The sequence below is a fragment of the Ovis aries genome, chromosome 23 (genome assembly GCF_016772045.2).
Source record: "Ovis aries strain OAR_USU_Benz2616 breed Rambouillet chromosome 23, ARS-UI_Ramb_v3.0, whole genome shotgun sequence".
Classification (NCBI taxonomy): Eukaryota; Metazoa; Chordata; class Mammalia; order Artiodactyla; family Bovidae; genus Ovis; species Ovis aries.
Window position 1 is genome coordinate 26,470,530 of NC_056076.1, and position 12,168 is coordinate 26,482,697.

The window sequence follows — 12,168 nt, forward strand, 5'->3', positions numbered from 1 at the left end:
TCCACCCCTTAAAACATGATTTTTCTTGTTGTTCGATTCTTAGCTTGTTTTCTTTCAGTCTGCAGTTTTCTCCGGATGAGATCATTTACTCCCATGGTTTCAGCTCCCGCTACATGGAAGTGACTCCCAGAATTATACTTTAGCTCAGGTCTCTCACCTGAGGTCCAGACCACATTCTCATATACTCATCTTGGATAACCACAGGTTTCTCAAGTTTACCATGTCCCAAACTGACTTGCTCACCCTCCTCTCACCCACAAGTGCATCCTTCATTTCTGTGAATTATGCCATCTATCTAGTTGCACAAGCAGGACACATAGGAATAACTCCTGACCCTTCCCTGTGCTGCCTCATCCATCTAACCAACAGTAAACTCTCTATGAAGTCCATCCTCTTCTTTTAATCGTCACTGTTTCTACTTTGGTTTAGATCCTTGTCATTTTTCATCTAGAATTATTCGTGACTTCTCTGATATCCATGACATTAAACTTGTCTCCTTTGTATTGTCTTTCACATTGTTGTCTAATATTATTTAGAGAAAATATGTCACTTGGGACTTCCAAGTGGTCTAGTGGCTCCACACTTCCAATGCAGGGAGTCCAGGTTAGATCCCTGGTTAGGTAATTAGGTCCTGCATGCTACAAGGAGTTCACATGCGGAAACTAAAGTTCCTGCATGCCAAAACAAAGATTCCTCTTGCCGCAGCTAAGACCTAGTGCTGCAAAAGAAAAAACAAAAAAGTCCCCTGCCTGTTATTAAAACCCCATTTTGAGTCTCCATAGTCTTCAAGTTCTGACAAAACGTGGTCTACTGGGGAAGGGAATGGTAAACCACTTGAGTATTCTCGCCTTGAGAACCTCATGAACAGTATGAAAAGGCAAAAAGATAGGACACTGAAAGAGGAACTCCCCATGTTGGTAGACACCCAGTATGCTACTAGAGATCAGTGGAGAACTAACTCCAGAAAGAATGAAGAAACAGGACCAAAGCAAAAACAACATCCATTTGTGGATGTGACTGGTGATGGAAGTAAAGTCCAATGCTGTAAAAAGCAATGTTGCATAGGAGCCTGGAATGTTAGGTCCAAGAATCAAGGCAAATTGGAAGTGGTCAAACAGGAGATGGCAACAGTGAACATCGGAATTTTAGGAATCAGTGAACTAAAATGGACTGGAATGGGTGAATTTACTTCAGATGACCATTATATCTACTACTGTTGGCAAGAATCCCTTAAAAGAAATGGAGTAGCCATCATAGTCAACAAGAGTCCGAAATGCAGTACTTGGATGCAATCTGAAAAACAACAGAATGATCTCTGTTCATTTCCGAGGCAAACCATTCAATATCACGGTAATCAAAGTCTCTGCCCCGACCAATAATGCTGAAGAAGCTGAAGTTGAATGGTTCTATGAGGACCTACAAGACCTTCTAGAACTAACACCCAAAAAAGATGTCCTTCCCATTATAGGGGACTGGAATGCAAATGTAGGAAGTCAAGAAGCACCTAGCTGCTGCTGCTGCTAAGTTGCTTCAGTTGTATCTGACTCTGTGCGATCCCATAGACAGCAGCTCACCAGGCTCCCTCGTCCCTGGGATTCTCCAGGCAAGAACACTGGAGTGGGTTGCCATTTCCTTCTCCAATGCATGAAAGTGAAGAGTGAAAGTGAAATCGCTCAGTTGTGTCCGACTCTTAGCATCCCCATGGACTGCAGCCCACCAGGCTCCTCCGTCCATGAGATTCTCCAGGCAAGAGTACTGGAGTGGGTTGACGTTGCCTTCTCTGAAACACTTGGAGTAATGGGAAAATTTGGCTTTGAAGTCCAGAATGAAACAGGGCAAAGGATAACAGAGTTTTGCCAAGAGAATGCACTGTTCATAGCAAACACCCTCTTCCAACAACACAAGAGAAAACTCTACACATGAGCATCACCAGATGGTCAAAACCGAAATCAGACTGATTATAGTCTTTACAGCCCAAGATGGAGAAGCTCTATACAGTTGGCAAAAACAAGACTGGGAGCTGACTGTGGCTCAGATCATAAACTCCTTATTGCCAAATTCAGACTTAAATTGAAGAAAGTAGAGAAAACCACTAGGCCATTCAGGTATGACCTAAATCAAATCCCTTACGACTAACTATACAGTGGAAGTAACAAATAAATTCAAGGGATTAGATCTGATAGACAGACTGCCTGAAGAACTATGGATGGAGGTTCATGACATTGTACAGGAGGCAGTGATCAAGACCATCTCCAAGAAAAAGAAATGCAAAAAGACAAAATGGTTGTCTGAGGAAGTTTTACAAACAGCTATGAAGAGATGCAAAAGGCTAAGGAGAAAAGGAAAGATATATCCATTTGAATGCCGAGTTCCAAAGAATAGCAAGGAGAGATAAGAAAGCCTTCCTCAGTGATCAATGCAAAGAAATAGAGGAAAACAATAGAATGGGAAAGATTAGACATCTCTTCAAGAAAATTAGAGATATCAAGGGAACACTTTATTAAAGATGGGCACAATAAAAAACAGAAATGGTATGGACCTAACAGAAGCAGGAGATATTAAGAAGAGGTGGCAAGAATACACGGGAGAACTGTACAAAAAATATCTTCACAACCCAGATAACCGCGATGGTGTGATCACTTACCAAGAGCTGAACATCCTGGAAAGAAAAGTCAAGTGGGCCTTAGGAAGCATCACTACAAACAAAACTAGTGGAGGTGATGGAGTTTCAATTGAGCTATTTCAAACCTAAAAGATGATGCTGTGAAAGTGCTGCATTCAATATGTCAGCAAATTTGGAAAACTCAGCAGTGGCCACAGGACTGGAAAAGGTCAGTTTTCAATCCAATCCCCCAAAAAAGCAATGCCAAAGAATGTTCAAACTACTGCACAATTTCACTCATCTCTAGCAAAGTAATGCTCAAAATTTTCCAAGCCAGGCTTCAATAGTACACAAACTGTGAACTTCCAGATGTTCAAGCTGGATTTAGAAAAGGCAGAAGAATCAGAGATCAAATTTCAAACGTCCATTGGATCATTGAAAAAGCAAAAGAGTTCCAGAAAAACATCTACTTCTCCTTTATTGACAATGCCAAAGCCTTTGACTGTGTGGATCACAGCAAACTGTGCAAAATTCTGAGAGAGATGGGAATACCAGACCACCTGACCTGCCTTCTGAGAAATCTGTATGCAGGTCAGGAAGCAACAGTTAGAACTGGACATGAACAACAGACTGGTTCCAAGTAGGAAGAGGAGTACATCAAGGCTGTATATTGTCACCCTGCTTATTTAACTTATATGAAGAGTACATCATGAGAAATGCTGGACTGAATCAAGCCCAAGCTGAAATCAAGATTGCTCGGAGAAATATCAATAACCTCACATAAGCAGATGACACCACCCTTATGGCAGAAAGCAAAGAAGAACTAAAGAGCCTCTTGATGAAAGTGAAAGAGGAGAGTGAAAAAGTTGGCTTAAAACTCAACATTTAGAAAACTAAGATCATGGCATCTGGTTCCATCACTTCATGGCAAATAGATGGGGAAACATTGGAAACAGTGACAGACTATTTTTTTGGGCTCCAAAATCACTGCAGATGGTGACTGCAGCCATGAAATTAAAAGACGCTTGCTCTTTGGCAGAAAAGTTGTGACCAACCTAGAAAGCTTATTAAAAAGCAGAGACATTACTTTGCCAACAAAGGTCTGTCTAGTCAAAGCTGTGGTTTTTCCAGTAGTCATGTATGGATGTGAGTGTTGAACTATAAGGAAAGTTGAGCGCCACAGAGTTGATGCTTTTGAAGTGTGGTGTTGGAGAAGACTCTTGAGAGTCCTTGGACTGCAAGGAGATCCAACCAGTCCATCCTAAAAGAAATCACTCCTGAATATTCATTGTAAGAACTGATGTTGAAGCTGAAACCAATACTTTCGCCACCTGATGAGAAGAGCTGACTCATTTGAAAAGACCCTGATACTGGGCAAGATTGAGGGCAGGAGGAGAAGGGGGCGACAGAGGATGAGATCATTGGATGGCATCACCGACTCAATGGACATGAGTTTGAGTAAACTCCAGGAGTTGGTGATGGACAGGGAGGCCTGGTGTGCTGCGGTCCAAGGGGTCACAAAGAGTCGGACATGACCGAGCAATTGAACTGAACTGAACTGAACTGAACTGTTAGTCTTCAAGATTTTCTAAAAAATTTTAGCATAGCCTTGTATGACCTCTCTGCCTTCTCTCTCTCTCTCTGAACCATCTATGGCAGCCATTCTCAACAGGCTGTAATTGAGAATCCTTGAGGAACTCTATTTGTGTTTGCATCTAGATCTTCTTGCAGATAATGTATTCTTCTCCCATTTCAAGTAGGAATCCCTCAGCTTGGAGTTTCCCTAGTATGTCCCACTTAGTTTCTCTGAGTTTGAATTTTCATACTCTTACTCTGTGTCCCTCTAGCATTCTGCATTCACGTATGTGGTGGTATAGTTGCTAAATCATATCTGACTCTTGCCACCCCATGGACTGTAGCCCACCAGGCTCCTCTGTTCATGGGATTTCCCAAGCAGGAATACTGTAGTGGGTTGCCATTTCCTTCTCCAAGAAATAGTCTCAGCCGAGGGATTGAACCTAGGTCCCCTGCATTGTAGGTGGTCTCTTGATTGCACGCAGATTCTTCACCAACTGAACCACCAGGGAAGCCCTCTGATGTGTTTACCTATACATCATGGTAATCGTATTCTTACAGTAATTGTCTGTTTTTCTGCCTCATTGGAATAAGAGCCCACTGGGGCCACTGAGGGACCATGTCTCTATTTTTGCATCCTAGACAGGGCACACAATTGAAAATGATGAATGTCTGTTGAGTGAATGAATGAATAAAAAATTTAAGGGTAAACGAGCTCTCTCCTTTGCCTCCTTGTGACTTTACTTTGAATCCATTTCCAACCGATATGAATTGTCTTCTTTTATTTTATTTCAGTGTTCTGCCAATGGGTTTATGACCCAGACAGTCAACAACGCTAACCAGGGCTTTTGTGGTACTATGGGATCTGGAGTCAAAAATGGAGGGCAGGAAACCATTGAAATGGTGAAAGGAGGACACCAGACCTTGGAGTCGTGCCATGGGGCCGGGCATCATCACACCCTGGACTCCTGCAGAGGAGGTGCTGTTGAGGTGGAGAACTCCAGATACACTTACTCCGAGTGGCAAAATTTCACTCAACCCCGTCTTGGTGAAGTGAGTTTCCCTGAGCATGCTGTCTCTACAATTTAAATGTCCCAGTGGAGAACTTTAGGAAATTGAGATTAACATCTATTTTCAGAAACTTCTTTTCCATATTCTCCAATGTATCCTTTCTCTCTCACTCTCTGGCTATTTTTGCCCCTGTTCTTCGATTTTGTTTCATTACTTAAGTTAAAAGATTTTATTTCATCTATCACGTTTTTCTTAATTTCTAAAATCTCATGAAAATTGAAGGAGTCTACTCTTCCTCACTAACGTTACATTTCATTTTTAGGTGTGTGTTTATCTCACAAACTCTTCTCATATAGAAAAATAGAGGGGAAAATCTTATTCTTCACAATTACAAAAATCCCCAAGTCAAATCTGCATCTCTCTGTGAAAGCAAGGCATCTGTACAGAATTCTAGAATGAAAATGAAATAATATGATCTGTCTGAACTTTTTTTTTTTTTCATGTAAAAGCACCATGCAAATTAGCCAGGATCTTCTGTCCATGGGATTCCCCAGGCAAGAATATTGGAGTGGGTTGCCATTCCCTTCCCCAGGGTATCTTCCCGACTCAGGGATCGAACCCTGGTCTCCTACATTGCAGGCAGATTCTTTACCATCTGAGCTACCAGAGAAGCCCATGATGAGTTATGCACCATGCAAATGTATCGTGGTCGCTAATCAGAGGAAAGCAAGGATGTAAAAGATGTGAAGTTCAGTAGGGATTTTCAGTCATGGCAGCACCTCAGAATTCACTGGGAAGCTTTTAAACAGTGCTAATGCTATGCTTCACCTTGAATGATTCTGATTTAATTGGTTTGGCTTTTCTTTCTTTTTTATTTTTACTCTCCTCTATGATTCAAATGTGCAACCTGAGTAGAGAGCCACTGGATTAAGTATTCTTTCTGGTACTGAGTTAATCTCGTTTCTGTTTCTAGACAGCCAGTAACCATATGAGATCAGGTTGACTGAGGAGGAGCAAAGCTTAAGAAGCACTCTTAGGGATGCTCTCCAATGTGTATGCCTAGTAATGGGATGTGATGCTAAAATGGTCATAAAGAGAGACACTTGCTAACATAAGCCAAGGAAGTATCTGCTGGGTTTGAGAAGGGATAGGTACACCGGTGAGAAAGGGAGGGAGTTCATGAGTCTGACAAGGTCACAGACAGGCCAGTGACAGCCAGCCAGGGTAAATAAGGCTGATCACTTGGCCCAGTTTTTACAGTGTTGCTAAGTCACTTCAGTCGTGTCCGACTCTGTATGACCCCATAGATGGCAGCCCACCAGGCTCCCCCATCCCTGGGATTCTCCAGGCAAGAACACTGGAGTGGGTTGCCATTTATCTTGATTATCTTTAAATTTCACTGAAAATTTGTGCATCTTTCTATCTTGCTGTATTTTGGCTCTCTTGGAAACTTGATTCTGAAGACAATGTGGTAATCCTTACCCACATTATTTCTGCAAATAATAGCAATTTTCGTTGATGTTGATTGAACATTTACTATGTGCTGGCTGTTTAATAAGAGTGTTTTTCATGCATTATTATTTTGTCATTTAATTATGATCCAGTGAGATAGTCACTGTCTATATTCTTATTTTAGAAATCAGGAAACTGAGGCTTAAAAATGTTCAGTAACTTGCTCAAATTCATATAGCTAGTTGACAAACTAAGCTATGACTCCAGACCAGGACTGTTTAACTATCCAAGCTCAAATTCCAAATAAGTATGCATATTATCACCATTTTGTGGTGATATGAAATTTAGGGATAATAATTTAATCTTATGTTTTAAAATTTAAAATTTATTAAATTAAACCTTAATTTAATAATAATTTAATTTTACTTAATAATTAAATGAAATATTAATTAATATTTAAAACATTACATTAGTAATTTAAATATACTTAAATATAATGTGTATACATTTTTTTATTTGTATGGGTTACTAGAAATGTAAAATGTACTGACTTTATAGTATGGCTGTGATATAGACCAACCATGTGCATTTTTTGTATGTAGGAATCCATTAGAGGACACACTGGTTAAAAATTAAACATAAAAGGTAAATAAAAATAAATTTTATGTTTATCGGTTTCAGTGTGTTTAAAACAACAATACAATCCCTTTTTTTGTTTCTTTTACAGAAATTGCATCTGTGTAATCAGGATGAAGAGCACATGCCATCACAAGATTATGTCCTTACGTACAACTATGAAGGAAGAGGGTCTCCAGCCGGTTCTGTGGGTTGCTGCAGTGAAAAGCAGGAAGAAGACGGCCTTGACTTTTTAAATAATTTGGAAGCCAAATTTACTGCCTTAGCAGAAACATGCACAAAGAGATAATGTTATAGTGCTACAGTTAGATATGTCTTTGTCAGACTTCATCTTTCTAAAAGAGATATTGTAAAATTCAATTTATTTCTATATATCTAGCAATATATAGATATGAATATGTATGAATTTTTGTCTAAATTTTTAAAATTATGCTATCTACTGATTTATACTTTCAAGCAATTTGCTACTGATTTTTTTAGGAAGTTAAAAATGTTAGAACAGATTGTCCCTCTTTTATTACTGAGTAAATAGTCAACCAGGAAATCTCATGCTATAGCATTGGATTTAAGGTCTATAACGGACCATCTCTCATTTACAAATATGTTTTCAGTAAATGCATTGGCTAAATATTAGTCCAACAATAGAAACTTGTACTTGATTGAATATAGTAGAACAGCTTTCTGGACTAGAAATTCCATTTTTGCTCCACAGACCTTTCCCTGAGATTCAGGACTACTCTTGGTAACTTGTCAGTAATGAAAATTATACTGAGAAAAAGTTGCTTTTCTCCTCTTGAGAATTGTACTTTCATATTTTCATTTGCATGTTTAGCACGTGTGGCTCTTTATTTTTCTACTGACAGTAGTCATTTGCAATTAGAATATCTTATTTTTAGATGGACTGTGATTATGCCATAGAGTCAATCTGAAGAAACAGACTCCCTTTGTAGTTATGGTAGCAACGAGTATTAACATGCATTTCTATTTACTACTATTTTCAAATAAAATACATTGTTCCTTATTAAAGCAGGTAAATACTACACAGTGCTAGAAAGAATCAAACAAATATAGGAAAGAAAACTTAAACCTTAGGTGCAATTTAACATCTTCCAAGATGTTGCTTAAATTTAGTGCTTCTCAAATTCATTCATGTGCTAGAACCTCTGGAAAGCCTTGTGAAATTCCCCAAGGCAAGGATGTTTAAACTTTAAATAATTAGCATCTACTCTTATGATAAACCTAATATCACATTATTTTTTTTTTTAGTTTTTTTTTTAGTTTTTTATTTTTTAAATTTTAAAATCTTTAATTCTTACATGCGTTCCCAAACATGAACCCCCCCTCCCACCTCCCTCCCCATAACATCTCTCTGGGTCATCCCCATGCACCAGCCCCAAGCATGCTGTATCCTGCGTCAGACATAGACTGGCGATTCAATTCTTACATGATAGTATACATGTTAGAATGCCATTCTCCCAAATCATCCCACCCTCTCCCTCTCCCTGAGTCCAAAAGTCCGTTATACACATCTGTGTCTTTTTTCCTGTCTTGCATACAGGGTCGTCTGTATACTTACTTCAAATGATAAAAAAAATAGAAAACAAATAATAGGTATCACTAGTTGAAAAAAATTTTGAAAGAAAATACTTAAGGTTAAATTAATTAAAAAATTTTGCGACTATGAGGAACTGGGACCTACTCCCCACCCCTGACTCTTGCCAAAAGAAAAGAAAAATTCTTTATTTGACTTTGGAGGCAGATTTGTTGAGTTAGCCCAGGAGGTAGCAATGTTCTATAGGGGCACTGTTCTGCGCATACTGCTAACTGCTAACTGCTAAGTCGCTTCAGTTGTGTCCGACTCTGTGTGACCCCATAGATGGCAGCCCATCAGGCTCTGCCGTCCCTATGATTCTCCAGGCAAGAACACTGGAGTGGGTTGCCATTTCCTTCTCCAATGCATGAAAGTGAAAATTGAAAGTGAAGTTGCTCAGTCATCTCCGACTTTTAGCGACCCCATGGGCTGCAGCCTACCAGGCTCCTCTGCCCATGGGATTTTCCAGGCAAGAGTACTGGAGTGGGGTACCATTGCCTTCTCCAGTTCTGCACATGTATATCATTTATTGATTAATAATTGTATAACCATTAATCAATGCAACATTTAAAACAAAGTGAAAAAGCAAAGGAGAAGATATTACTTTTAAGTGTGACTGGGGTGTGGTGTGTCCTCTGATAGGAATACAGGGTTTAAAAAATAGAACTTATGTTTGGTTCTTAGGTGCTGCATGATAACTAAGCATATCAGGAGATAGTTCATGTACATTTATGTAATGTTTAAAATTGTATACAGCTAATTAAGCTTTTTTGGTTTCAGTGGAAAGAGGGGATTAGGTGAAACTGTAGATTTGCTTTTTGGTCTCTTTCCTTATCCACAAACTGGGACCAAATGTGACTGGCTAAGGCTCCCTCCATCTAAGGCTCCTTGACTTCTGGTGGCAGGTTTCCAGAGATGAAATTTTTTTTTTTTTTGTGGTGCTAATATTAAAAACTTCTTTTAACTGAATTCTGGTAAAAATAAATCTTCTATCACCATTTTCTTTATGTCTCCCACAAATCAACACTTTGAAAAATTTAGAGCCAAATAACCATGTTCTCTCAGTCAGATTTTAACAGGTAAAGGGAGCTAGGGGTTGGGGGGAGGGCATGAAAATTTTACGTGAGTTGTGACTGTTCTAAGATCCCAAATCTATCACTTTTGCAGTGGGTTCTAATCTGGAAACTATAAAATGTCATTTTCCTGATCACTACCCTGTTTTAATTATTTTTAAATTATTTTTAAATTATTTTTAAAGTTTTTTTTTGTTTTGATGTGGACCTCTTTTAAAGTCTTTATTGAATTTGTTGCAATATCGCTTCAGTTTTATGCTTTGATTTGTTTGGCCACGAGGCATGTGAGACCGCAGTTCCCCTACCAGTGTTTGAACCTGCACCCCGTGCTTTGGAAGGCCAAGTCTTAACCACTGGATCGCCAGGGAAGCCCCTCACTGCCATGTTTTAAAGAGACATAGATGTGATTCAAGGAAATCAGCCATCAGGCCCACTTTCTTTCATCTCTCTCCCAACCTTGTCAGTGACACTTACCTAGCAAATACTTCAGGCTGTCAATCACCCTTTAGTATGAATTTCATTTTTTATGAGTTTTGCTTTATTAAAATGTTTAAAATAATAGAACGATTAAGAATTTTGAATTCATGAAAGAAAAAGATCATGTGGTCACTTAGGAACACAGGGAACTGCAGGAGAGAGCATGCCTGAGTGGGTATTTGCACGTAGAGGAACATGAAAACCCAGGGCTTCAAGGGCAAAGAGAGAGGCCACCAACAGGACATGAGTAGGAGTAAAAGCAACATTGCTTCTTAAGCTGTCCTAGGCCAGGCCCTTTCTTCCCTGTTTTCCTTAGGCCAGTGGCAGCTGCCATTTGGTTTTGGTGAAGTGTCACTGAAGTGTCATCAAGCCTTTCTCTGAGCCTCACCTTATATAGAGCGTGGGAACAAGAAGAGAGCTGACTGCCTGCTAAGTCTGAAGGCATTTTCAGGACTGGCCGAACTGGTTGTGCAGGACAAACACAACGTTCATGGGGGTCGTGGGATTTCTTATGGCTCTCTAAGATAGCAGTTCTTCCATTAAACGGGGGTCTGTGAATTTGATGCTCCATTTTCTGTTTTCTAATTTGCTCCTGAAATCTAGCTTCTTAGATTTAGACATGCTAAAGAGAAATTTTCCTTTTAAAGGCTTAGTTTTAATGTAAACATTTTTAACAAAGAGTATTCTTCTTTCCTTTTATATGTAAGGTGAAAATTAGGCTATTTTAGTGTGAAAGGATATATCTTTTTGAAGCTTTCACTTTTCTTCCAGTGAATGTTCTTGAATTTTTATGGCAATGTACAGATCATTCTTCTTATTTTTGTAAGGAAGCAGCTAACTGTCTAAAAATGCAGTGAGGTTTTGCAACCTTTTTAACAGAGCTTTAATTTTGTTCTTAAAAGAAGTTACTTTGCTTTTAGAGAAGCATAGCAGGTTAAAATAAGCAAACATTTAATGTGTAAAGCAATATTTACAGATATGAGGTGTGTAATAAAGCAATGTTAACTTGATTTCTTGTCTTTGCTGTTTTTAGAGATTAAATTATTCCAAGGTGGTCATGTTGCAAAATTGTACTTTAGACTAGCGTGGAAACAGATCCTCAGTAATAGGTTCATTTTAGTTACAGGGCAATACTTTAGAGAAGGGATCAGTACCAAATTGTTGACATTGTTATACTATTTGGGAGGAGATTGCTATTTAGGGAACAGCTTTCCAAATATCTAGCTGTCTCCTCACTGTCTATGTGTCTATATCAGCTGATTTTGACTGGGTGAAGTATTATAAGGTTGTGATTGCAGAATGTTCCAGAATTAATACAGTGATACAGTGTTCTTGCTTGGAGGAGCAGTGTAGTCAAGAAAAAATGAGTTAAAAAAAGGTGATATTTCTCTCTTGGTCTGTCACTTATAGGATGCATGCCCTCCCAGCTTTAACCACAAATGGATTATGTGGTTATGTGCACTTCATGGCAAATCTTTCCCCTGGTGTGTGTGTGTGTGTGTGTGTGTGTGTGTGTGCGTGTGCGTGTGAGTGCACATACACTTATGCTTCCCCACAGATGTAAGACTGCCCATTTAAAGAATGTGTGGGTTGTAGCAAAATCTTTCAATTTTAATCTAATTTGAATGATTTCAATTTTAAGAACTTTTATTGTAATCATTATTTTTGTGTGTAAACATTTAACTCTGACAAGGTTCCTTGAATTTTGTTTGTGACAGCAAAATATGGGATAAATTCCAAGTGTTCGGCAG

The 12,168-nt window shown here is 39.0% G+C and overlaps 1 protein-coding gene across 2 annotated transcripts in view; it reads left to right on the forward strand.

Annotated features, from left to right (window-relative positions):
* Positions 1–11,427, forward strand: part of DSC3 (desmocollin 3) — a 58,645-nt gene extending 47,218 nt beyond the window's left edge. Inside the window, exons 15-17 of one of the 2 annotated variants that reach the window (XM_042239202.2) lie at positions 4,973–5,230; positions 7,243–7,285; positions 7,368–7,479. In XM_042239202.2, the coding sequence (XP_042095136.1) occupies positions 4,973–5,230; positions 7,243–7,269 (285 nt within the window). In that variant the 3' untranslated portion in view covers positions 7,270–7,285; positions 7,368–7,479. Of the gene's footprint in view, positions 1–4,972; positions 5,231–7,242; positions 7,286–7,367 lie in introns of both variants that reach the window. The other variant, XM_027960712.2, reaches the window with a different exon arrangement.
* Positions 11,428–12,168: the final 741 nt, after the last annotated feature.